General features: G+C 41.2%; 1 protein-coding gene across 2 annotated transcripts in view; it reads left to right on the top strand.

The window, feature by feature from the left end:
* The window catches only part of BAG4 (BCL2-associated athanogene 4), a 34,868-nt gene extending 8,214 nt beyond the window's left edge, over positions 1-26,654 (top strand). Inside the window, exons 2-5 of one of the 2 annotated variants that reach the window (XM_011960700.1) lie at positions 7,533-7,640; positions 20,858-21,112; positions 22,103-22,357; positions 23,391-26,654. In XM_011960700.1, coding sequence (XP_011816090.1) covers positions 7,533-7,640; positions 20,858-21,112; positions 22,103-22,357; positions 23,391-23,876 — 1,104 coding nt within the window. In that variant the 3' untranslated portion in view covers positions 23,877-26,654. The remainder of the gene's footprint in view (positions 1-7,532; positions 7,641-20,857; positions 21,113-22,102; positions 22,358-23,390) is intronic. The other variant, XM_011960699.1, reaches the window with a different exon arrangement.
* Positions 26,655-27,650: the final 996 nt, after the last annotated feature.

Genomic DNA, 27,650 nt, shown 5'->3' with positions numbered 1-27,650 from the left:
GAGGCGGGTGGATCACGAGGTCAGGAGATCAAGACCATCCTGGCCAACATGGTGAAACCCAATCTCTACTAAAAATACAAAAATTATCTGGGCGTTGTGGTGCATGCCTGTAATCCCAGCTACTCCGGAGGCTGAGGCAGGAGAATGGCTTGAACCTGGGAGGCGGAGACTGCATTGAGCCGAGAGCACCACTGCACGCCAGCCTGGGCAACAAGAGCAAGACTCTGTCTCAAAAAAAGAAAAAGAGTGCTGTGTTTGGACCTGAGGGGCAAGGGCCAATACCTTAATACTTGGTACAGAAATTACAGTTGGGTACCTGGCTTATATACTAATTATTATTGTGTTGTCATTGTGTCTAGACCTTTCCAAAGGGCAGAATTATAAAATAAGTATTTTAAAATAGAAAAATAAATGAGTTCATACTTAAATTAATTCAAATTTAACACTATAGGAATTTTAACTTCTTTGTGTATTTTATATGAAAAAATCTTGATTCCTAACTTAAAATAATTACAAATATTTGCACAATCTAACACTAATGTGTAAAATAAGTTCAAAATAATGCCAGGTTCCAGTTCTGGCATGACAGCATGAAGAATTCTGTGGACCTAGTTCCCCGTGAAACTGGTGAACATTAATTTTAAAAAACAACAAATTACAGTTTCTAGAAATGGTCCTAGGGAATAGAGCAAATGAAGAAATCCTTTTTTTTAAGTTTTTATTTTTAGACAGAGTCTTGCTCTGTTGCCCAGGCTGGAGTGCAGTGGTGCCATCTTGGTGATCTCGGCGATCTCGGCTCACTGCAACCTCCGCCTCCCGGATTCAAGGGATTCTCTTGCCTCAGCCTCCTGAGTAGCTGGGGTTACAGGTGTGTGTCACCATGCCCAGCTAATTTTTGTATTTTTAGTAGAGGCAGGGTTTCACCATGTTGGTCAGGTTGGTGTTGAACTCCTGACTTCGTGATCCACCTGCCTTGACCTCCCAGAGTGCTGGGATTATAGGCATGAGCCACCGCGCCTGGCCATGAAGAAACATGAAGACCCTTGAGTCTGTGATATTTGAACTAAAACCTTCTCCATCCCTCCTTTTTTACAGCTAGTGAGATAGAAACTTCACTCTAGAGGGTGTAGCCAAGAACACAGAGCTCCAGCTTCATGTATTCTACCCCATTGCCTCAGTCAGAAGGTTTCATCCTAGGAGGAGGAGTAGCATACCAACATTTCTCATTTTGCCCCAAGTGCCTGTCATTGAGGCAAAATTCTAGGTAATTGTGGCTGACTGGTGGTGGTTCCTTTCTTTCACCCAGTCCCTACTCCTAGGATGGAGACTTGACCTTGGGCAAGGCACTGCTGAAACTACTGGGGCTCTGATCATCTTTACCCTTGCTTTTCAAGCCGAGAAGACCTAAGTCTATAGCCTCACTTCCACTGGGTACTCCACTTCGTAAAGCAGGGATGCCATTCAGATAAACACACCATTGTCTCCACTATAGCTGTAGAGAGTGGTTCAGATGTTTTATCTGGAAGCAGAAATAGGCTGTAAAACAGGTAGCTCTTAATCTTTTCCTAAAGGAACAAAGTGTGGAGAAGCTCAAGAGTATGGAGAAACTCAAAAAAACTGCGGAGGTTGTTGTGCAAAGCAATAGGAAAGAGACTGGTTAAATTCACTAGAGATGTAGGATAAACTGTAGGCCAGCTAGTTTGCTGGAGAGAACCAGGAAAAGAAGAAGCTAGGAGGAGCCCTTTGGTATCAGAACAACTCTCAAGCACTGACCTTGGGAACTAACTGTCCCTTTAGAGGGACCCAAATTTGATCTACTCAGTCTGTGGAGCAATTTATGCCCCAGGGTGTTATTAAAACCAGTAGAGCAATCAGCTGGAAATTAGTGAAGCTTTAACAACTAGATGTGGTCAAGGAAAGATACACTCAAGGAAAGTCTTGCAAAGACCTTTGTCACCCAGGGTGACTGTGGGCATCCCCAAGGCTGTGCCTTCTAACGAGCAATATCACATACTTCATACTTGAAGTTTGAGGGCAAACAGACTTTACAAAAATAATCCAGCTAGTTACTAAACAAATGAGCAAATGACAATAACAAGCCTGAGGTGGAAAAGGTGGGAACAGTAGTACTCAGAGTTGCTAAAATGTCTAGTTTCCAACAAAAAATTATGAGCTATGGAAAGAAACAGGAAAGTATGATCCATACACTGGAAAAAAAGCAGGTAACAGAAACCGATTGTGAAAGTGACCAGATGTCACATTTAATAGAGACTTCAAAGTAGCCATTGTATATGTTCAAATAACTGAAAAACTATGATTAAAGAAGCAAAGGTGTGTGATAATGTCACATCAAATAGGGAATATCATTAAAGAGATAGCAATTATATATTAAAAAAGAACCAAATAGAAATCCTAGAGTTGGAAAGTATAATAACTAAAATGAAAAATTAGGGGAGTTCAATAGGCTATAACTGACAGAAGAAAGAATTCATGAATTTGAAGATAGATCAATACAGATTATGCAATTTGAAGGAGAAAAAAAGACTGATGTGTTGAAGAAATGTCAGACACCATTGAACACACCAACATATCAGAAATGATTAATAACAAGGTTAATATAACAAAAGATACAAATATGCTCTTTTCTTCTCTCAGATTCTTTAAAAGACATTATATAAAGTAATAAGTATAACAATATAATGTTGAGTTTGTAACATTTGTAGACATAATGTGGATAATAGTAAAATCACAAAAAAGGGGAAAAGGAGCAGACTTATATAGGAATAACATTCCCGTATCTCACAGGAATTAAGTTAGTATAAATCAGAAGCTGATTCTGATGAGAAGTATATTGTTAGCCCAGCTGGGTGCGGGGGCTCACGTAATCCCAGCACTTTGGGAGGCCAAGGCGGGCAGATGACGAGGTCAGGAGATTAAGACTATCCTGGCTAACATGGTGAAACCTTGTCTCTACTAAAAATACAGAAAAAAAAAATTAGCCGGGCGTGGTGGTGGGCGCCTGTAGTCCCAGCTACTCGGGAGGCTGAGAGAATGGCGTGAACCCAGGAGGTGGAGCTTACAGTGAGCCGAGATCGTGCTACTGCACTCCAGCCTGGGTGACAGAGCGAGACTCCGTCTCAAAAAAAAAAAAAAGAAGTATATTGTTAGCCCAAGAGTAACCTCTAAAGAAAAAAAAAGTATAAAAATGTATAATCATTAAATTTTGAGTCAAAAGATAGACTGGATTTAGAAAAAACAAGATTCAATTATATGATGTCTAAAGGTGGCACACTTAAGGTTTAAAGATACAAATAGTTTGAAAGTAAATGGATGGAAAAATAAATATAATGCAATAAAGAAAAGATAAATGTTTGAGTGTCAGATATCCCAGTTACCCTGTTTTGTTCATTACACTTTACATACATGTATCAAAATGTCACATGTATCCCAAAAATATGTACTACTTTTATGTATCAATTAAAAATTATATACACACACACAAATACATATATATAAATGTATATATATAATAAATATGCAAATGGCAACTATGAGAAAGCCGGAGTGGCTACATTAATATCAGACCAAATAGACTTTGTTTACTTTTTATTTATTTATTTATTTTTGAGAGTGAGCCTTGCTGTGTCACCCAGGCTAGAGTGCAGTGGCACGATCTTGGCTCACTGCAACCTCTGCCTCCTGGGTTCAAGCAATTTTCCTGCCTCAGCCTCCCAAGTAGCTAGGACTACGGGTGTGTGCCACCATGCCTGGCTAATTTTTTTTTTTTTTTTTTTTGAGATGGAGTGTTGCCCCTGTCGCCCAGGCTGGAGTGCAGTAGTGCAATCTCAGTTCACTACAACCTCTGCCTCCCGGGTTCAAGCAATTCTCGTGCCTCAGCCTCCTGAGTAGCTGGGATTACAGGTGCCTGCTACCACACCCAGCTAATTTTTGTATTTTACTAGAGATGAGGTTTCACCATGTGGTCCAGGCTGGTCTTGAACTCCTGACCTCAAGTGGCCCACCCCTCCTTGGCCTCCCAAAGTGTTGGGATTACAGACGTGAGCCACCATGCCAGGCCTGAATTATATACTTTAAATAGGTGAATTGGATGGTAGTGAGTAAAACTTGAAAATAAGAATACCAGTTTTATGAGTAACAACTAATGGATGCAGTTTAGGTTTCTTTGCAGTTCAACTTATCCTTAGAGAATAAATTCCACTGAGGACATACAGTTAAAATAAAATGTGAGCTAAAAGTCATTTGAAGTAATTCTTTTTTCTCTATGGTTGTGTTACCAACTTGATAATTATTGCATTGATTGACTTTTCCTATGCTGAAACAATTCCAGGGTTTTAGTAGCTTATAATGATAAACATTTATTTCTTGCTCAGGTTCTGTGAGTCCACTCTAGTGGTTCTTCTCTAGGCCCCAGGTTCAGTTTAGGTCTACCTGTGTGTCTTCTCATCCTGGAACTTCAGTTGAAAACACAGCTCCCATAAGATAATGTAGGTCTTGTGGAGGGCATGGGAACACAAGAGGGTTGCTGGAATTTGCAGCAACTCCTAAATCCTTTGTGTGGACTGGCACACTGTCACTTTCAGCCGTATTTGTTTGTTTTGCATAAAAGGTTAAATTACCTTTTTTGTTTGTTTTGTTTTTTTGAGACGGAGTCTGCCTCTGTTGCCCAGGCTGGAGTGCAGTGGTACGATCTAGGCTCACTGCAAGCTCCACCTCCCAGGTTCGCGCCATTCTCCTGCCTCAGCCTCCCGAGTAACTGGGACTATAGGCACCCGCCACCACGCCCGGCTAATTTTTTGTATTTTTAGTAGAGACGGGGTTTCACCGTGTTAGCCAGAATGGTCTCGATCTCCTGACCTCGTGATCCGCCTGCCTTGGCCTTCCAAAGTGCTGCGATTACAAGCGTGAGCCGCCGCGCCCAGCCAAATTATGTTTTTTACTTATGTGAGTTTGTATTGACACAACCACATTCACTATCCCCCAGTTTTTCCTCATCTTGCCCCATTCCGTATTTTATCTTTCCTTGTCCTTGTGACAGTATCGGTTCCCAATAACACTACTGTATGTATTTATTCTATTCTACAATACACACAAGAAAGTTTAAAAATTTAGATAGTAATATCACTACTAGTAACATTATTTGAAGAGTTTAAGATATTTTTAAATTTCTTTTGCCTTTAGAATATGTACCACTAAGGATGTCCATTCAGAAAACTGTTCAAGAATTATTTGAATTATATTCTGTGTGTGGTTATCAAGTTGGTTGGTTTTTTCTTTTTAAAGATGGGGTCTTACTCTGTTGCCTAGGCTGGAGTGCAGTGGCACAGTCATAGATCATAGCTCACCATAACCTTGAATTCCTGGACTTTGCCTCTGCCTCTCACCTCTCAGCTTCCTGAGTAGCTGGCAGTATAGGCACCCATCATCATGCCCACCTGACAGTTATTTATTTATTTATTTATTTTAGTAGAGACTGAGTCTCATATTTTCCAGGCTGGTCTTGAACTCCTGGTCTCTGGCCTCAAGCAGTCCTCTTGCCTCAGCTACCTAAAGTGCTGGGATTACAGATTGAGCCACTGCGCCCAGCCTGAGTTGGTGGGTTTTTTTTTTGAGACAGCCTCCACTCTGTGGCCCAGGCTGGAGTGCAGTGGTGTGATCTTGGCTCACTGTAACTTCTGCCTCCTGGGTTCAAGTGATTCTCATGCCTCAGCCTCCTGAGTAGCTGAGATTATAGACACCCGCCACCACACCCAGCTAATTTTTGTATTTTTAGTAGAGATGGGGTTTCACCATGTTGGCCAGGCTGGTCTCAAGGTGATCCACCCGCGTCAGGCCTCCCAAAGTGGTGGGATTACAGGTGTGAGCCACTGTGCCTGGCCAAGTTGGTGGTTTTTTAAGAAGATAAAATACAGTTTGAATTCATACTGATATTTACAATTCAAATTAAGGATTATAAGGTTTTCAGTTTCATTGTTCTTATATCTGTGTCTCCTCTGTCCCATTATGAAAATACTGATTCCCAACAATACCAATGTAAGTATTCATTTGCAACTATAATACCCCCGTAACAGTACGAAGATAACAGTACCAACAGCGTTGATAATTATGATTACTGAAAAAAATTCAAAGTATTACTGAAAACAAAGTATTATGAAACTGATAAGTAGTGCAGTTAAGCTAATAGTGATAATCTCTCAGTTATTTCAGCTGCCAATGAATTTCTTTGTGAAATCATATTCAAAGTTTTAGAAAAAATGTCGAAGGTCCTGTTCAAGCTTAAAACAATACTTGGGCCGGGCACAGTGGCTCATGCCTATAATTCCAGCACTTTGGGAGGCCTAGGCAGGTGGATCTTCTGAGGTCAGGAGTTCAAGACCAGCCTGGCCAACATAGTGAAACCCCGTCTCTACTAAAAGTACAAAAAATTAGCTGGGCTTGGTGGCAGGCGCCTGAAATCCCAGCTACTCGGGAGGCTGAGGCAGGAGAATTGCTTGAACCTACCTGGGAGGCGGAGGTTGCAGTAAGCCGAGATCGTGCCATTGCACTCCAGCCTGGGCAACAAGAGTGAAACTCTGTCTCCAAAAATAAAAAAAAAATTAAAAAAAAACAAAACCTAAATCTATATAGTTGAAAGCAAAATAACTCATAGGATAATGTATGTAATAAATCAGATAATAAGTGCTCTGAGGAGTTTTGAGTCTATTTAGTCTTTTATCAAAGTTTATTGACTTTTTGCAAATCATTGCATTAACTTTCTGAGTTGGAGAGAAAGGCTGATGAAATTATTGTCATAGCTAGATTTTCTCGTTGGATTGGTAAATGTTCTGCATCAAAGCCTGACACTGAGGTTGCCAGCAGAAAGCTTCACCGTAGCAGAGAGTAGAATATGAAAAAACTAGGGTGTGTCAAGGCAAAGAAGTTGGAGATTGAAGATGTATGTGCTTGAGCTAAACTCTAGTAGTAATGTCTTTGTGTTCCAAAGTTATCGGTAAATATAACAACAGCAAAGAACCATTTTGTTACACTAATTAAATTAGTAGTCATGAGGGTTAGTTATTGGAGAAGGATAGAGGTGATCTAATGTCTCTGATTTTGCTAATCATCTTGATGTAGTAGAATTCCTTTATATAGCATTTGGTGTGGTGTCATTAGCAAAACAGATAAGAACAGCTTTTTACTAATAATTGTTTTGTCCCAGAGCATTTGATTTACCATATACTGAATAATGAGTAGTTTTATAGTGGGGTCCTATTGCCTTTTTTCTTTTATTTTTTGTTTTTAAGAGACGGGGTCTCTGTTGACCAGACTAGACTCAATCACCTGAGGCCAAGTGATCCACCCACCTCAGCCTCCGCAGTAGCAGGACAAGAAGCATGTGCCACTGTGCCCAGCTTATTGCTTTTTTTTGTCTGTTGCTTTTTTTTTTTTAATCCTTATAACCTGCCTCTATCAATCTATCTTAAAATGATGTATGAATGTTATTAAGAGTGAATTTATTTTTCTTTTTTTCTTAGGAGCAGCCACCATATCCTAGCTACAATTCTAACTATTGGAATTCTTCTGCGAGATCTAGGGCTCCTTACCCAAGTACATATCCTGTAAGACCAGAATTGCAAGGCCAGGTATGGTTTAAAAACAGAGACTTTCTGAACTTTTTCTTAATGAATAGATTTATTTTCAAAACCTGTGCAGATTTCAGAGCAGTGATGAGTGTTTGTTTTTTTTTCTTTGCTTTAATGGGCTCCATCAATCTCATTTTAATGTTTTTTTTGTTGTTGTTGTTTTGTTTTTTGTTAAGATAGAGTCTTGCTCTGTCGCCCAGGCTGGAGTGCAGTGGCAGGATCTCGGCTCACTGCAAGCTCCGCCTCCCGGGTTCACACCATTCTCCTGCCTCAGCCTCCCAAGTAGCTGGGACTACAGGCGCCCGCCACCTCGCCCGGCTAGTTTTTTGTATTTTTTTAGTAGAGACGGGGTTTCACCGTGTTAGCCAGGATGGTCTCGATCTCCTGACCTTGTGATCCGCCCGTCTCGGCCTCCCAAAGTGCTGGGATTACAGGCTTGAGCCACCGCGCCTGGCCTCATTTTAATGTTTTTAGCTCAGAGATAAGGATATATGTAGGCAAGTATACCTATAGCTTGAGGCATAATAAATTATTTTTCAGGACCCAGAATCAGCAAACATAAAATGTACTTATTTTTGAAAATTTGACTTATTACAGACATTTAATTTAAAATATTTTAAGCTTACAAAAAGTACAGAAAATAGGTACATTTTAAATCTAGCATGCAGGGTCGGATGCAGTGACTCACAGCTGTAATCCCTTGGTCTTTGGGAGACCGAGGTGGGCAGATCACCTGAGGTCAGTAGTTCAAGACCGGCCTAGCCAACATGGGAAAATTCCATCTCTACTAAAAATACAAAAATTAGCTGGGTGTGGTGGTGGGCGCCTGTACTCCCAGCTACCTGGGAGGCTGAGGCAGGAGAATCGCCTGAACCCAGGAGGCAGAGGTTGCAGTGAGCTGAGATCACACCATTACACTCCAGCCTGGGCGACAGAGTAAGACTCTGTCTCAAAGCAAAACACAAACACAAAAAACCCCAAAAATCTAGCATTCTAATTTGTCAATTTCTGTTTGCCACATTTGTTTCAGATTTTTAAGAAAGAAGTAAACCAAATACTAATTGAAACCCAATGATACTTCTTTTCATTTACTGAAATTTTATTTTTTTAGTTATTTGAAACAGGGTCATTTTCTGTCACCCAGGCTGGAGTGCAGTGGTGTGATCTCAGCTCACTGCACCCTCCTCCTCACAGGTTCAAGCGATTCTCCTGCCTCAGCCTCCTAAGTAGCTGGGACTACAGGCACGCCACCACCATACCCAGCTAATTTTTTGATTTCTTTTTTGAGATGGAGTCTTGCTCTGTCACCAGGCTGTAGTGCAGTGGCGTGATCTTGGCTCACTGCAACCTCTGCCTCCTGGGTTCAAGTGATTCTCCTGCCTCAGCCTCCCGAGCAGCTGGGACTACAGGCACATACCACTACGCCCAGCTAATTTTTGTATTTTTAGTAGAGATGGGGTTTCACCATGTTGGCCAGTATGGTCTTGATGTCTTAACCTCGTGATCTGCCTGCCTCGGCCTTTCAAAGTGCTGGGATTATAGGCGTGAGCCACTGCGCCCAGCCAGTTTTTGGATTTTTAGTAGAGATAGGGTTTCACCATGTTGGCCAGGCTGGTCTCAAACTCCTGACCTCAAGTGATCCACCCACCTTGGCCTCCCAAAGTGCTGGGTTTACAAGCGTGAGCTATCGTGCTCGGCCTGAAGTTGTATTTATGATCCCGTTTGTGTTTTTATGCCTTTACCACTTGCCTATGTATCCATAAACTTTATATACTTTTATTTTACATGTTTTTAAACTTGATATGTGTGATTTCATACTAACAAACACTCTGCTGCAGCTTGCTTCTTTTGCTCATCGTTGGTTTTCATCTTTCTGTTATATAAACATGAGATAAGAGTTTCCCTAGGGTATGGAATTGTCGGCTGTAGGTGTGTACTTTTTTTTTTTTTTTTTTTTTTTTTTTTTTGAGATGGAGTCTCGCCCTGTCGCCCAGGCTGGAGTGCAATGGCGTGATCTCGGCTCACTACAACCTCTGCCTCTCAGGTTCAAACGATTCTCCTGCCTCAGCCTCCCGAGTAGTTGGGATTACAGATGCCCACCACCATGCCCAGCTAAGTTTTGTATTTTTAGTAGAGATGGGATTTCACCGTGTTAGCCAGGCTGGTCTCAAACTCCTGACCTCGTGGTCTGCCCGCCTCGGCCTCCCAAAGTGCTGGGATCACAGGCATGAGCCACCACACCCAGTCAGGTTGTGTACATTTTTATTAGATACAGCCAAATTACTTTTCAAAATGGTTGTACTGACAAAGGAGTAATTGTCATATTTGCATATTTCCATAATTTTTTTAATCTAGCCATATTTCTGTTTGTTTGTTTTTTTTTCCCTGAGACAGAGTCTCGCTCTGTTGCCCATGCTAGAGTGCAGTGATGTGATCTCGGCTCACTGCAAGCTCTGCCTCCCGGGTTCACGCTATTCTCTGGCCCCAGCCTCACTAGTAGCTGGGACTACAGGCGCCCCCCACCATGCCCAGCTAATTTTTTGTAATTTTAGTAGAGACGGGGTTTCACCATGTTACCCAGGATGGTCTTGATCTCCTGACCTCAGATACGCCTGTCTCAGCCTTCCAAAAGTGCTGGGATTACAGGCATGAGCCACCACACCTGGCTTTTGTTTGTTTTTTTTTGAGACAGGGTCTTGCTTTGTATCCCAGGCTGGAGTACAGTGTGATGATGACACCTCACTGCATCCCCGACCTCCTGGCCTCAAGTGATCTTCCCACTTTAGCCTCCTGAGTAGCTGGGACTACAGATGCACATCACCATGTCTTTTTAATTCATTTGTTTTTTTGTAGAGACAGGGTCTTTCTGTGTTACATAGGCTGGTTTCAAACCCCTAGCCTCAAGCTACCCTCTCAAATTGGCCTCTCAAAGCACTGGGATTACAGGTGTGAGCCTGTGTGCCTAGCCTATAATGATCATGTATATATGAACTTTAGGATGAGGCTGATCAGAGATAATGGAATGTAAAATAAAGATCATGTTAGTACTTACCACAAACTTTCATTTTACTTGTGTCAGCCTCATCCCTGTGACTGAAATTGAGAAGTAGACATTGTTATTGCTGAATGTTACATAGTTGTGGTTTGGCCACATACTATAAAATTCACCCTTCAAAGTGTACAATGCCGTTGGTTTTTAGTATATTCACAAAGTTTACCCATCATCACTGTCTAATTCTGGAACACTGTCATCACCCCGAATAGAAACCCTGCACTTAAAATGTCATTACTCCCTCCCCTCAGCTTGTGGCAACCTGTAATCTACTTTTTATCTCAGGATTTTTCTAACCAGACATTTTGTATGGAATCATACAGTATGTGGCCTTTTGTTTCTGGCTTCTGTCACTATGTAATGTTTTCAGCCTTCTCCATGTTGTCAGGATATACCAAATTTCATCAATTGATAGATATTTGGGTTGTCTTTCTTTTTGTCTATTATAAATGATGCTGCTACAGCCTTCATGTACAAGTTTTTATGTGGAAATATGTTTTTAGTTATCTTGGGTCTATACCTAGACATGGAATTGCTTGGTCATAGAGTAACCCTATATTTATCAATTTGAGGAACTGGCAAATGGTTTTCCAAAGGGATTACACCATTTTATATTCCCATCAGCAATGTATGAGGGCTCTGATTTCTCCACATCCTTACCAATACTTATTTTCCTTTAAAAAAAATTATTGGCCGGGCGCGGTGGCTCAAGCCTGTAATCCCAGCACTTTGGGAGGCCGAGACGGGCGGATCACGAAGTCAGGAGATCGAGACCATCCTGGCTAACACGGTGAAACCCTGTCTCTACTAAAAAATACAAAAAACTAGCCGGGCGAGGTGGCGGGCGCCTGTAGTCCCAGCTACTCCGGAGGCTGAGGCAGGAGAATGGCGTGAACCCGGGAGGCGGAGCTTGCAGTGAGCCGAGATCCTGCCACTGCACTCCAGCCTGGGCGACAGAGCGAGACTCCGTCTCAAAAAAAAAAAAAAAAAATTATTATAGGCCGGGCACGGTGGCTCAAGCCTGTAATCCCAGCACTTTGGGAGGCCGAGGCGGGCAGATCACGAGGTCAGGAGATCAAGACCATCCTGGCTAACATGGTGAAACCCCTCTCTACTAAAAATACAAAAAATTAGCTGGGCGTGGTGGCGGGCACCTGTAGTCCCAGCTACTTGGGAGGCTGAGGCAGGAGAATGGCATGAACCCAGAAGGCGGAGCTTGCAGTGAGCTGAGATTGTGCCACTGCACTGCAGCCTGGGCGACACAGCAAGACTCTGTCTCAAAAAAAAAGAAATTATTATAGCCATTTTAGTGGGTGCAAAGTGGTATTTCATTGTGGTTTTGATTTGCAGTTCTCTGATGATTAATGATTTGAGCATTTTTTCACGTGCTTATTAGCCATTTGTATATCTTATTTGGAGAAATGTCTATTCAGATTCTTTGGGCCTGGTGTGGTGGCTCACACCTGTAATCCCAGCACTTTGGGAGGCTAAGGTGGGCAGATCACTTGAGGTCTGGAGTTTGAGACCAGCCTGGGCAACATGGTGAAACCCCTTCACTAGTAAAAATACAAAAATTAGCTGGGCATGGTGGCAGGTACTTATAATCCCAGCTACTTGGGAGGCTGAGGCAGGAGCATTGCTTGAACCCAGGAGGCGGAGGTTACACTGAGCTGAGATGAGATCACACCGTTGCACTCCAGTCTGGGTGACAGAGCAAGACTCTGTCTCAAAAAAAAAAAGATTCTTTGACCATTTTAAAATTGGGTTGTCTTTCTATTGTTGAGTTTTCAGCATTCTTTATATATTCTAGATACAGGTTTCTTATCAAATATAGTCATGCATTGCTTAATAATGGGGATTTTTCTGAGAAATACATCAAGAGATGATTTTGTCATTGTGCAAATATCATAGAGTGTACTTTCACAAGCCTAGATGGTACAGCTTACTATATACCTAGGCTATATGGTATAGCCTATGGCTTCTAGGCTACAAACCTGTATAGCATGTTACTGCACTGAATACTATAAGCAACTGTAGCACCATGGTAAGTATTGGTGTATCTAAACACATCTAAACATAGAAAAGATACAGTAAAAATACAGATAAAAGATAACAAAATATTACACCTGTGCAGGGCACTTGCCATGAATGGAACTTGCAGGACTGGAAGTTGTTCTGGGTGAGTCAGTGAGTAAGTGGTGAGTGAATGTGAAGGTCTAGGCTATTACTGTACACTATTGTAGGCTTTTTAAACATTGTACCTTTAATTTACCATAAATTTGTATAACAATACTTTTCTTTCTTCAATAAATACTGTTAACATTTTACTTTATAAACTTTATTTTATTTTAGGTTTTTTTTTGAGACAGGGTCTCACTCTGTCCCCCAGACTGGAGTGCAGTGGCATGATCTTGGCTCACTGCAACCTCCACCTCCTGGATTCAAGTGATCCTCCCACCTCAGCCTCCCTAGTAGCTGGGACTACAGGCGTGCGCCACCACACCTGGCTAATTTTTGTATTTTTAGTAGAGGCAGGGTTTCATCATGTTGGCCAGGCTGGTCTCAAACTCCTGACCTCAGGTGATCTGTCCACCTCAGCCCCCCAAAGTGCCAGGATTACAGACCTGAGTGAGCCACTGCACTGGGCCTTATAAACTTTTAAATTTTAAAAAGCTTTGACTCTTTTATAGTAATACTTAGCTTAAAATACAAACATACTGTACAGCAGTACAAAAATGTTTCCTTGGGGCTGGGCGCGGTAGCCCACGCCTGTAATCCCAGCTCTTTGGGAGGCCAAGGTGGGCAGATCACGAGGTCAGGAGATCGAGACCATACTGGCTAATACGGTGAAATCCCGTCTCTGCTAAAAATACAAAAAATTAGCTGGGCGAGGTGGCAGGTGCCTGTAGTCCCAGCTACTCAGGAGGCTGAGGCAGGAGAATGGCCTGAACCCGGGAGGCAGAGCTTGCAATGAGCTGAGATCACACCACTGCACTCCAACCTGGGTGACAGACGTCTCAAAAAAAACAAAAAAAGTTTTCTTTCTTTATATCCTTATTCTATTAAGCTTTTTTCTGTTTTTAAGTTTTTTTTGTTTTTGTTTTTGTGTTTGTTTTTGAGACGGAGTCTCACTCTGTCGCCCAGGCTGCAGTGCAGTGGCGCCATCTTGGCTTACTGCAACCTCCGCCTCCCAGGTTCAAGCAATTCTCCTGCCTCAGCCTCCCGAGGAGCTGGGACTACAAGTGCGTGCCACCACACCTGGCTAATTTTTGGTATTTTCAGTAGAGATGGGGTTTCACCATGTTAGCCAGGATGGTCTTGATTTCCTGACCTCGTGATCTACCCTCCTTGGCCTCCCAAAGTGCTGGGATTAAAGGCGTGAGCCACCACACCTGGCTGTTTTTGTTTTTTTAAAACTGTTTTTGTTATAAAGGAAGACACAAACATACATTAGCATAGGGCAACCTAGGGTCAGGATCATCAGTATCACTCTGTTTCACCTCCTCATCTTGGGGCAGTAAGACGAATGGGAACTGTCATCTCTTATGATAATGCCTGGTTCTGGAATACCTCCTGAAGGACATCCTTCTGGCTGTTTTACGGTTAACTTTTAAAAAATGTACAAGTAGAAGGAGTACACTCTAAGAAAATGGTAACAAGTGTAATATCTAGTAAATACATAAACCAGTAACACAGTCAATTATCGTCGTCAAGTATTATGTATTACATATAATTGTATGTGTTATATACAACTGGCACACAGCAAGTTTGTTTACACCAGCATCACCATAAACAGGTGAGTAATGCATTGTGCTATCACATATGACAGCTACACTGTTACTAGGCAATATAGTTATTCGGCTCCATTATAATCCTGTGGGACCACTGTTATGTATGGAGTCCACTGCTGACTGAAACGTCGTTATGCAGTGCATGACTGTATATGATTTGCAAATAGTTTCTTCCATTCTTTGGGTTGGCTTTTCACACTCTTGATGGTGTCCTTTGAAGCACAAAAGCTTTTAATTGTGATGAAGTGCAATTTTTCTATTCTTTTGTTGCTCCTGCTTTTGATGTCTTATCTAAGAAGACTTTAACCAAAGATCATAAAGATTTACTCCTGTGATTCCTCCCTTCCTTCCTTCCTTCCTTCCTTCCTTCCTTCCTTCCTTCCTTCCTTTCTTCCTTCCTTCCTTCCTTCTTTCTTTCTTTTCTTTTTCTTCCTTCCTTCCTTCTCTTTCTTTTTTTTTTTGAGGCGGAGTCTCGCTCTGTCACCCGGACTGGAGTGCAGTGGCCGGATCTCAGCTCACTGCAAGCTCCGCCTCCCGGGTTTACGCCATTCTCCTGCCTCAGCCTCCGGAGTAGCTGGGACTACAGGCGCCCGCCACCTCGCCCGGCTAGTTTTTTGTATTTTTAGTAGAGACGGGGTTTCACCGTGTTAGCCAGGATGGTCTCGATCTCCTGACCTCGTGATCCGCCCGTCTCGGCCTCCCAAAGTGCTGGGATTACAGGCTTGAGCCACCGCGCCCGGCCATCTTTCTTTCTTTCTTTCTTTCTTTCTTTCCTTTCTTTCTTTCTTTCTTTCTCTCTCTCTCTCTCTCTCTCTCTTTCTTTCTTTCTTTCTTCTTTCTTTTCTTGTTTTCTTCTTTCTTTCTTTCTTTCTGTCTTTCTCGCTCTGTCACCCAGACTGGAGTGCAGTGGCACAGTCTCAACTCACTGCAAGCTCTACCTCCTGGGTTAAAGTGATTCTCCTGCCTCAGCCTCCTGTGTAGCTGGGACTACAGGCGCCCACCACCATGCCCGGCTAATTTTTTGTATATTTAGTACAGGGTTTCACCATGTTAGCGAGGATGGTCTTGATCTCCTGACCTCATGATCCACCTGCCTCAGCCTCCCAAAGTGCTGGCATTACAGGCCCAGCGCCCGGCCCTCTTTCTTAAAATTTTTTATAGTTTTAGCTCTCACATTTAGTCTATGATTCATTTTGAGTTAATTTTTGCAATATGGTGCAAAATAAGGCCCAAGTTCACTGCTTTACGTGTGGATAGTTGTGTCTCAGTATCATCTGTTGAAAGACTATGCTTTCTCCACTGAATTATCTTGGTACTCTTTTTTTTTTTTTTGAGACAGAGTCTTGCTCTGCCACCCAAGATGGAGTGTAGTGGTGCATCTCCGCTCACTGAAACCTCTGCCTCCCGGGTTCAAGTGATTCTTGCCTCAGCCTCCCGAGTGGCACCTGCTACCATGCCGGGCTAATTTTTTTGTATTGTTAGTAGAGAGGGGGTTTTAACATGTTGCACAGGCTGATCTGGATTGCCTGACCTCTAGTGATCTACTCGCCTTGGCCTCCCAAAGTGCTGGAATTACAGGCATGAGCCACCATGCCCAGCCTTGGTACCCTTCTTAAAAATCATACATGTAAGGGTTTATTTCCAGAGTCTCAATTCTGCCCCATTAATCTATATGTCTGTCTTTAAGCCAATACCAAACTGTTTTGATTACTGTGACTCTGAAGTAAAATTTGAAATCAGTAAGTGTGAGTCTCTCCAAAGAGATGGACTCTATCTTTTTTCTTTGTCTTCTTCCATACGGTTTTGGCTATTCTGAGTCACTTACATTTTCATATGAATTTTAGGATCAGCTTTTCAACTTATGCAAAAAAGGCAGCTGAGATTTTCTTTTTCTTTCTTTTTTTTTTTTTTTTTGTGAGACGGAGTTTCACTCTTGTTGCCCAGGCTGGAGTGCAATGGCACGATCTCGGCTCACAGCAACCTGTGCCTCCCGGGTTCAAGCCATTCTCCTGCCTCAGCCTCTGGAGTAGCTGGGATTACAGGTATGCGCCACCACGCCTGTCTAATTTTGTATTTTTAGTACAAACAGGGTTTCTCCATGTTGGTCAGGCTGGTCTCGAACTCCAGACTTCAGGTGATCCACCCGCCTTGGCCTCCCAAAGTGCTGGGATTACAGGCGTGAGCCACCGCAACCGGCCAGGCAGCTGAGATTTTCACTGAGATTGCATCATAGATCAGTTTGGAGAGTAGCATGTGTAGTTTTATAGTTAATATAAGAGGGAGACAAAACTCTTCAAAGTCATGAATGATAAGTTGATGTTAATTTTTCAGATTTCACTGATTGATCTTACTGATAAAGATTGCTTTTTCTCATGACATTTTCCCCCTTAGGTAAAAGTATTATTACATTCATATGTAGGTTCAAAAAAGATTAACTTATAATTTAGTAGTAACTTTTTAAAAGCAACAGTAATAATGTGCAAGTGTTTTTAGATACAACATACAAGTTGTTGGATTTAAAAGAACCCAAAGGTGTCCAGACATACACCTTTTTGAGGTGAGCACATGTGTATTTTCTGTTGAAACATCACATGGGGATTATACATTTATCTACAGGGATTTCTTGTGAGTTTTTAGAAAGCCCTGTGATAGGCTGGGTGCAGTGGCTCACACCTATAGTCCTAGCTACTCGGGGGACTGAGGCAGAAGGATAACTTGAGCTTGGGAGATCTAGGCTGCAGTGAGCTACGATGGTACCACTGTACTCTAGCCTGGGTGACAGAGTGAGACCCTGTCTCAAAAAAAAAAAGTCCTTGTGATAATACTTATTGCAGACATGTGTGCGTGAGATCCCCTCCTTCATGACCTCCCCCATCCATTTTGGGTCGGATGTAGGTGACTCCATCTTGGCGTTGGCAACTTTCACACAAGCTGCTTTTCAGATGAAGACTTAAAAACTTTGCCATGTTTCTGAAATAGGATCTTTAGCTCATCCTTAGCAAACATCTCTAGCAACTGCAAGACTGTTATATAATCTTCTGATTCTGTGTTCTTTTATAAACATGCATGTGACAGCTTTGTGATCTGTCAGGACAGTGGTTATTTGGGAAAAAGAAGCTATGAACTCGTGAAGACATCTCAAAACCAGGAAGTAATTCCAGGAATCAAGGAAATTTTCAAGCATCAAAAGTAATGGCTGGCCAGGTGTGGTGGCTCACACCTGTAATCCCAGCACTTTGGGAAGCTGAGGCGAGTGGATTGCTTGAGCCCAGGGGTTCCAGATAAGCCTAGGCAACATGGCCAAACCCTGTCTCTACAAAAAATACAAAAATTAGCCAGTCATGGTGGTGCATGCCTGTGGTCCCAGCTACTTAGGATGCTAAGGTGGGAGGACTGCTTGAGCCCAGGAGTTTGAGGCTGCAGTAAGTCGTGATTGTGCCACTGCATTCTACCCTGGGTGTCTTGGGGAGAAAAAAAAAAGTAATGGCCGGGTGTGGTATAATCCCAGTACTTTGGGAGGCTGAGGTGCTAGAATCACTTCAGCCCAAAAGTTTGGGACTAGCCTGGCAACATAGCGTGACCTCATTTCTATTTAAAGAAAAACAACAACAAAAAAACAAAACCAACACCTGTGAGAAGGGAAAAAGAAAAAAAATAAACAACAAAAGCACATAAAAGCAATGAGAAAAGCACACTAAACTAACATGAACCTATCTATTGGTTTCAGTGGGTATCAGTACATGGCCATCTTGTATTTATTCTGGAGTATTTCCTTGGAGTATTTTGAAGCAATTTCAGATATCATTTTATCACTTATAAATACCTAAGTATGTTTCTTTAAAATATAAGGAAGTTTTAAAAACATAACCACAATGTCATTATTAAAACTTAAAAGGATAAAAAAACCTTGAAAATAATTATTTAATATCATTAAATATCTGGTCAATTCTAACAGTAAAATATTTAGTTAGCTAGTTGAAGACAGGGTCTTACTGTCACCCAGGCTAGAGAACAGTGACTTGATTATAGCTCACTGTAACATTGAACTCCTAGACTCAAACAATCCTCCTGCCTCAGCCTCCCATGTAGCTAAGGACTATACGCCCAGCTAATTTTTTTTGTGTGTGTAGAGATGAGGTCTTGCTGTTTGCCCAGGCTGGTCTCAGACTCCTGGGCTCAAGCAATCCTCCCACCTTGGCTTCCCAAAATGCTGGGATTTTTACAGGCATGAGTCCCTGCGCCTGGTCATAACAGTAAAATTTGAAGACTGAATACAGTTTTTTCAATGAATAGTCTTTAATCTACTTAAAGATTCCATTATTATAGGACATTTAGGTAGTTTACAGTTTTATGTGATTGTAAATAATACTGCGATGAAGAACTTCATGCCTATAACTTTTTCTCTAGATGAATAATTTCCTTAGGATTTCTAGAAGTTGAACAACAGTACAAAAAGTCACATAATGTTTTATTAAGTCTCCAGTTGTGTGTGTGATGTATTAAGGAGTTCTTTGTTTATGCCCGAAGACCTTAACAGCCTCTTAGTAGTTTTAACAAAGTGGTGGTTCATGGTCTTCTGCTCAGGGAATGCATTGCAGACTGTTTATTACACCTCATCCTGCATGGAATTCTTTGGTCATGGGTATCATCGTACCTGAAGTGGGAAAGATTATATAGTCTTAGAGATAGAGATGAGAATAGGAGAACTTGATTCTGTGTTTTCACTGTTTCTAAAGGGTAAAGTAGAAATTAATAGAAAACATTGAGGTGATCATTTAAATTTAGCATTAAGCCTGAATCTTTTTTAAAAAATTACTTTTTTTTTTTTTTTTTTTTTAATAGATGGGGTTTGACTATGTTCCCGAGGCTGGTCTGTGACTCAGGAGTGATCCTCCCTTCTAGGCCAGGCGCGGTGGCTCATGCCTGTAATCCCAGCACTTTGGGAGGCTGAGGCAGGTGGATATGAGGTCAGGAGTTTAAGACCAGCCTGGCCAAGATGGTGAAACCGCATCTCTACTAAAAGTACAAAAATTACAGCACGCCTGTAATCCCAGCTACTGGGGAGGCCAAGGCAGGAGAATCGCTTTAATCTGGGGGGTGGAGGTTGCAGTGAGCTGAGATCTCGCCACTGCACTCCAGCCTGGCGACAGAGTGAGACACTGTCTCAAAAAAAAAAAGTGATCCTCCCTTCTCAGCCTTTCAAAGTGCTGGGATTACAGGCATGAGCCAGCATGCCTGCCTAGCTTGAATCTCATTTGGATTATTAAACTGAGGATTCTGGGTGTGGATAAGAGTCTGAATAGGTTATTTAAAACTACAGTGAGCAATATGTGAGGAGTTTGTTGTTGGTATCATTTGGGATGCAGAGTGATAGTATAATACGAAGAACTGGACTTTGGAGTCAGGTCTGGGTTCATGTCGTGACCCAGCCATGATAATACTAACAACAGTGATAATGCAAATAATTAGCATTTATTGAGCACACTATGCTAAACCTTTTATATATGTCATCTTATTTAATTTTGACAGTAATCCTCAAAGATACATTTATGATCTTCATTTTCCTGATGGAGAAACTGAAGTTAGGGGAGGTTAAATATAGAGCCTATGGCAGAGCTAGATCTGTCTCTATAGTCTTTTAAATAATTTTTTTGTTTTCATATACTTTTTGAGACAGAGTCTCACTCTGTTGCCTAGGCTGGAGTGCAGTGGTACAACCATGACTCACTGCAGCCTTGACCTCCTGGGCTCAAGCAATCCTCTCACCTCAGCCTCCTGAGTAGTTGGGACTACAGATGTGCGCCATGATGCCTGGCTAATTTTATTTTTTTGGAGACGAAGTCTCACTCTTGTCCCCCAGGCTGGAGTGCAGTGGAGCAATCTTGGCTCACTGCAACCTCCGCCTCCCGGGTTCAAGCGGTTCTCCTGCCTCGGCCCCCCGAGTAGCTGGGATTACAGGCACGTGCCACCACGCCCGGCTAATTTTTATATTTTTAGTAGAGATGGGGTTTCACCATTTTGGCCAGGCTGGTCTAGAACTCCTGACCTCAGGTGATCCACCTGCCTCGGCCTCCCAAAGTGCTGGGATTACAGGCTTCAGCCACTGTGCCTGGCGATCCCTGGCTAATTATTTTATTTTATTTTTGTAGAAACAGGGTCTCACTATGTTGCCCAGGCTGGTCTGAAACTCCTGACCTCAAATAATTCTCCCACTTTGGCCTCTTAAAGTGCTGGGATTACAGGCGTGAGCCATTGTGCCTGGCCTGCATTTGTGATTAACATCTTCTCAAAGTTTTCAAGTTTAGGCATTAAGTTAGGGCATTTCAGCTCTTCTACTAATTCATCTTTTTTTCTCTCAACTTGCTTTTTTTCAGAGTTTGAATTCTTATACAAATGGAGCATATGGTCCAACATACCCCCCAGGCCCTGGGGCAAATACTGCCTCATACTCAGGGGCTTATTATGCACCTGGTTATACTCAGACCAGTTACTCCACAGAAGTTCCAAGTACTTACCGTTCATCTGGCAACAGCCCAACTCCAGTCTCTCGTTGGATCTATCCCCAGCAGGACTGTCAGACTGAAGCACCCCCTCTTAGGGGGCAGGTTCCAGGATATCCGGCTTCACAGGTGAGTTGTTTTTTGTTGGGAAAAAAATGAATTCAAAGTCTCTGCCTCTTGTAAACAGTGGAAGGGCATCTGTTCATACTAGTGCTGATTTAATAAGACACTTCTAGATTGGGAAGTCTTTTATATTGATGCCTTTCTTATCTGTAGCAGCTATTGCAGTATATGGACTTTGGCTGAAGATACCCTAGATGTCATAATCTCATAATCATACATTTTTATACTGAAAGTAATCTTAGAGATTTGCTGCTTGAAAGTTTCCCTATCTTAGCCTTTTTATTGTTTATTTTGGGACGGAGTCTTGCTCTATCGCCAGGCTGGAGTGCAGTGGCATGATCTCGGCTCACTGCAACCTCTACCTCCTGGGTTCAAGAGATTCTCCTGCCTCAGCCTCCCAAGTAGCTGGGATTACAAGCACATGCCACCATGCCCAGCTAATTTTTGTATTTTTAGTAGAGATAGGGTTTCACCATGTTGGCCAGGATGGTCTTGATCTCCTGACCTTGTGATCTGCCCGCCTCAGCCTCCCAAAGTGCTGGGATTACAGCCATGAGCCACCGTGCCACGCAAATCTTAGCCTTTTTTAGCGCCCTGTTAGTATCATATTTTTTAATATTCTGTGAATAACTATGTTTATTTCTCTGTTTACTTCAAGAGGAGTTCTAACATGTCTTTATTTGTGCTTCCTTATAGCATATGAGTCCATTTGTTTATAGTGTCTATGGGACAGACTTGGGCTTCATCCATTGAATTTTTAGGCCTTATTCCTTCTGAGTTTTATTGTCATTAAATCTACCCCTGGTATCTTTGGAACCAACTTTTTGAGGCTTGGAGAAATTACTGCAGCTGATTAGAGTTACTACAGTTTAGTCCAGTAGCAGTGAATGTATACTCTTTTAAGAAGAGAGGAAGCATCTCAGAATCTGCCTGTAGTAGAATATTTTTATTACAAGTTTTTAACAATGACTAGTATATTTCTTCCTCTCAATCTAGAACCCTGGAATGACCCTGCCCCATTATCCTTATGGAGATGGTAATCGTAGTGTTCCACAATCAGGACCAACTGTACGACCACAAGAGGATGCGTGGGCTTCTCCTGGTGCTTATGGAATGGGTGGCCGTTATCCATGGCATTCGTCAGCGCCCTCAGCACCACCTGGCAATCTCTACATGACTGAAAGTACTTCACCATGGCCTAGCAGTGGCTCTTCCCAGTCACCCCCTTCACCCCCACTCCAGCAGCCCAAGGTAGGAGACCTAAACGTTGTTCCTTTCATGTGTGTGTAATTAAGAGAACATAACATGGTTTATATAGTTTCTGTATTGGTTTGTGTTAAATGGGGACTAATTGCAAAAAGTTGGTGACTATTTATAGCTTTACCTCAGCTTGGTTTCCTTTTTTTTAAAATAAACTTTATATTTAGAGAAGATTTAGATTCACATCGTTTTTGTTAAAAGACAGAAAGATACACATATTCTGTTTGTTGTAATTCTAAATGTTAAATGCAAAGACTGCATTTTACTACTTCAAATAATCTATGAACAGAAGACAAAACCAATGTGAAGTATCTGCAGTATGAGTTTGTATTTAAACCACAGACTTGAACATTATCACTGTGGCTGTCTTCCTTTTCAAGATCTTGCTTGAGGTTTTTAACCTTTTAGGGGAAAAACTAATTCTTATTGGTTAGGTCACAGGATGGATTATGAGGTGCTCATGGTGATGGACCTGCCGCGAGGCAGGTTCCAGCCATTATAACTCAGAAATTCGGTGCCTTTTGTCTGACAGGGCACACTCCCTTTTTTTTTTGAGACGCAGTCTCGCTCTGCCGCCCAGGCTGGAGTGCAGTGGCCGGATCTCAGCTCACTGCAAACTCCGCCTCCCGGGTTTACGCCATTCTCCTGCCTCACCCTCCCAAGTAGCTGGGACTACAGGCGCCCGCCACCTCGCCCGGCTACTTTTTTGTATTTTTTTTAGTAGAGACGGGGTTTCACCGTGTTAGCCAGGATGGTCTCGATCTCCTGACCTCGTGATCCGCCCGTCTCGGCCTCCCAAAGTGCTGGGATTACAGGCTTCAGCTACCGCGCCCGGCGGCACACTCCCTTTTATCTTCTCAGGACTGTGTTTTTTGCAAATGAGTAAGTAGAGGGTCCAATTTTATTGTTAGGGAATCTTTTCATGTACCTGTCTGGTCAAGTGAAAGATGTGGGCTAACAAATTTGATGTTGATGGATTCCCATTAAAACAGCTCTTTTCCTCTTTTCGCTCTTCCACTCCAAGGATTCTTCATACCCCTATAGCCAGTCAGAGCAAAGTATGAACCGGCACAACTTTCCTTGCAGTGTCCATCAGTACGAATCCTCGGGGACAGTGAACAATGATGATTCGGATCTTTTGGATTGCCAGGTCCAGTATAGTGCTGAGCCTCAGCTGTATGGTAATGCCACCAGTAACCATCCCAACAATCAAGATCAAAGTAGCAGTCTTCCTGAAGAACGTGTACCTTCAGATGAAAGTACTCCTCCGAGTATTAAAAAAATCATACATGTGCTGGAGAAGGTCCAGTATCTTGAACAAGAAGTAGAAGAATTTGTAGGAAAAAAGACAGACAAAGCATACTGGCTTCTGGAAGAAATGCTAACGAAGGAACTTTTGGAACTGGATTCAGTTGAAACTGGGGGCCAGGACTCTGTACGGCAGGCCAGAAAAGAGGCTGTTTGTAAGATTCAGGCCATATTGGAAAAATTAGAAAAAAAAGGATTATGAAAGGATTTAGAACAAAGTGGAAGCCTGTTACTAACTTGACCAAAGAACACTTGATTTGGTTAATTACCCTCCTTTTGAAATGCCTGTTGGTGACAAGAAGCAATACATTCCAACTTTCCTTTGATTTTATACTTGAAAAACTGGAAAAGGAATGGAAGAATATTTTAGTCTTGAGTTGTTTTCAGTTTTCAGACGAATGAATGTAATAGGAAACTATGGAGTTACCAATATTGCCAAGTAGACTCACTCCTTCTTAAAAAATTTATGGATATCTGCAAGCTGCTTCTTATCAGCAGGAGGGAAACACACTTCACTTAACAGGCTTATCAGAAACCTACCAGATGAAACTGGATATAATCTGAGACAAACAGGATGTGTTTTTTAAACATCTGGATATCTTGTCCCATTTTTGTACATTGTAACTGCTTTCAAAATACACTTCATGTGTAATTATAGCTTAGACTTTAGCCTTCTTGGAATTCTGTTTTGTTTTATTTGCAGTTCACAAATATAGCATTATTCTCTACTTCTTGGTACATTTTGTAGTAATATGTTTAATATAATTATTCAAGAGACTATATTGACAGCCAGATGGTATGGCAGTTCTGAAAGAATTTATATCCTTTCACCACTTGAATATACTGCAATGTGTAGTGAGTAAATTGTCTCCCTTTTTGTATAGATCGTTAGGTTAGAGTTTTTTATTTTTTAAACCACTTCTGCTGTTCATGGTAGTAGTGGAAGGTGAATTTGGAAATGGCATTGACATAAAATGAAAATTTTACAGACGTTTTTCTTCATTGCTTTTTTATTGTATTTAGATAAAGATCCACTTAAAAATTACCTGGCTTTTTTTTTTTTTTTTTCCTCAAAGTGTAATTATGTTTTCACTATTGCTGCTTCTATAGAGGGCATTGTGATAGAGAGATATACATGAAACATTAAATGCCACAGTGAGTAGAAATAATGACTACAAAAAGTAATAAATATGATTACTTGGTAATATTATTCTCCATCTAAAATATTAGTTTCACCTGTGAGCAGATTTCAGCTCAGTTTCTAGTTAAAAACAATGAGGGTAAAAGGGGATTCATGCTCAGGGAATGAATCAGCCATAGTTAGAGTGAGAAATTATTATTTTCTTCATTTAAAGGTAGATTTTATGTTTATTTCCCTAAATTGCATAAGATAAAATTGCCTGTTAATAAAAAGACATTTATTACCATTATTAACAGTCATTTTATAGCCAAATTTAAGAAAAGGATATTGAAAGGGTCTTTGTTGGCCTTGATTAGGTAGCTCTATGCTGTTAGATAGAAGAGACTTGGTAAATAACTTTTTATGTCTGAGGTGAGTACACAATATTGGTTCTTGGAAAAACAGCTGTTTCTTCATAAGATACCCAAGTGATAATTTTTTTCCCTTAGACTGTCAGGCCTATGAGTAAATACTAAATATATTAGCTGTCTCCACTCATAAACCAAACCAAACCAATACAAACATTAGATGAGGAGAAGAAATGTAGTAAAAATACTGGCTGGGTCTTATGGTTGGGATGAGTGATTTTATAAGATAATATGGTGATAATTTTATTCTAGGATTTTATTTTTGGCCTAATATAGGAATGTTTAAAAAAGGCTTTTCTATGAAAATGGAAATTTATACTTGAGATTAAAAGTCTAGAAGGAGGAGGACCTTAAAGCTAAGTTACCAGTAAGACAATGAATAATTCAGAAGAGAACACTACTCTTTTACTGAGTGCCCAAGATGCCAATTTCCATGAAGTCTTGATTTATATATATGTACACATGTTATGCACATACACATGTATGTTTTCTAACAGTTATTTTTAAGCTTTTGAGATAATTTTAGACTTACAGAGGAGTTGTAAAAATAGTAGAGTTCTTGTATACTCTGCACCCACCTTGCCCTTATATTAACATCTTACATAACAATAGAACATTCGTCAAAATTAAGAAATTAACCTTGATATAATACTAACTAAAGTAGAAAGTTTAAAAAGTAGAGATTTCAGTCTTTTCACTAATGTCCTTTTACTGTTCCAAGACTCAGCCTTGCATTTAGCTGTCATGTCTAAGTCCTGTCTTCCAGTCTGTGACAGTGTATCATAACAGGGGATACCTGATGTTGTAATGTATTTCCGGTGTTGTTAACCTTGATCACTATGCTAAGGTGGTGTCTGCTAGGATTTGCTACTGTAAACTTACTGTGTTTTCCTTGTAATTATTGAATATTTGCGGAGATACCCTGAGACTATGCAAATGTCCCGTTTCTGCTTAAACTTTTGCTCATTTTACTATCCATTGGCAGATCTTGCTTGTGGCAGTTACTACTGTGGTGTTCTAATGGTGATTTTCTATTTCTCTCAATCCTTCTACATTTATTATTGGAATTATTCTGTAAGGAAGAGTTGTCACTTCTGGATTTATATTTTTAACTATAATAAGATATTCAGGATAAGTATAGATTTAGAACTTAAAAATGTTAAATCATGTTAAAATTATTCCAAATACCAATATCAAAGAAAACTAAGTTGGTAATCTATCTCAGAAAATATATGAACTTAAGAAGGAAAATAGTATTTATAATTTGTAGAACTGGTTCAACTTTTGACTTAATACTGACTTTGGATTGAATTCAAAGTTTTCTTGAAATTTCGCATCTGGACTTTTTAAAGTGTCTACATTTATATTACTTTGGGGATCATTTTGTCAAAGTCTTGAATAAAGTTACCCAGTCCTGGCATGATAAACACAACTATGTTTTTTTTGTTTTTTTGGTTTTTTTTTTTTTTTAATAATAACCCTCTGTTGTTCCAAGTATGAATGCCAATGTAAATGTTTAAACAAATAAGCCCTAATGAAGTATATGGGGGTTGGATTATATGTGGTGTCTCCACATGTTGGTGCAGAATTCTTTTAAATGCTTTTACAAATGGGGTTTTGAAAACAGTTCTTTAGTTGGTTAATGTAAATAATACCATTAAAGGTAGGCAGGTTAAAAAAATTTTGAAGAATATAGATTAGGCATGAAAAAAGTTTTGGGGGGATGGATCATTGATGGAGCTTTTCTTTTACAACTTTACTTTTTTTTACTTCTTTTTTAAAAAAAAGTGAGGCATTTACCTCAATTCGTAGAAGTTATGAGTTTAAAAAGTCAGTTCTATGAAAGGCAGCATTCTCCTGATCCCACCCCCATTTTTCCTTCTCTAAAGGCAACCACTTTCAATTGAGTTTTTCTTTTGTTAATCAAAAATTTTGTTTTTAGAGACAGAGTCTTGCTATGCTGGTCTTAAACTCCTGGGCTCAAGTGATCCTCCTGCCTCAGCCTCCCAGGTAGCTGGGACTATAGGCATGGGCCACCTCAACAGCTTCTATTGAGTTTTTATGTTTTTTTTTCAGATGGAGTCTTGCTCTGTCACCCAGGTGGGAGTGCAATGGCATGATCTCGGCTCACTGCACCTCCACCTCCCAGGAGGTTCAAGCCATTCTCCTGCCTCAGCCTCCCAAGTAGCTGGGATTGCAGGCACGTGCCACCACACCTGGCTAATTTTTGTATTTTTAGTAGAGGCGGGGTTTCACCATGTTGGCCAGGCTGGCCTCAAACTCCTGACCTCACGTGATCTGCCCACCTTGGCCTCCCAAAGTGCTGGAATTACAGGTGTGAGTCACCATGCCCGGCCAGGTTTCTCTCTCTGTCTCCGTCTCTGTCTCTGTCTCTCTCTCTCTCTATATATATGTATATATATATTTT

The sequence above is a fragment of the Colobus angolensis genome, unplaced genomic scaffold, assembly GCF_000951035.1.
Source record: "Colobus angolensis palliatus isolate OR3802 unplaced genomic scaffold, Cang.pa_1.0 Scaffold52, whole genome shotgun sequence".
In the NCBI taxonomy this organism is placed as follows: Eukaryota; Metazoa; Chordata; class Mammalia; order Primates; family Cercopithecidae; genus Colobus; species Colobus angolensis.
The sequence above is the reverse complement of the archived record's forward strand: the minus strand, read 5'-3'. Positions and strand labels throughout refer to the sequence as shown.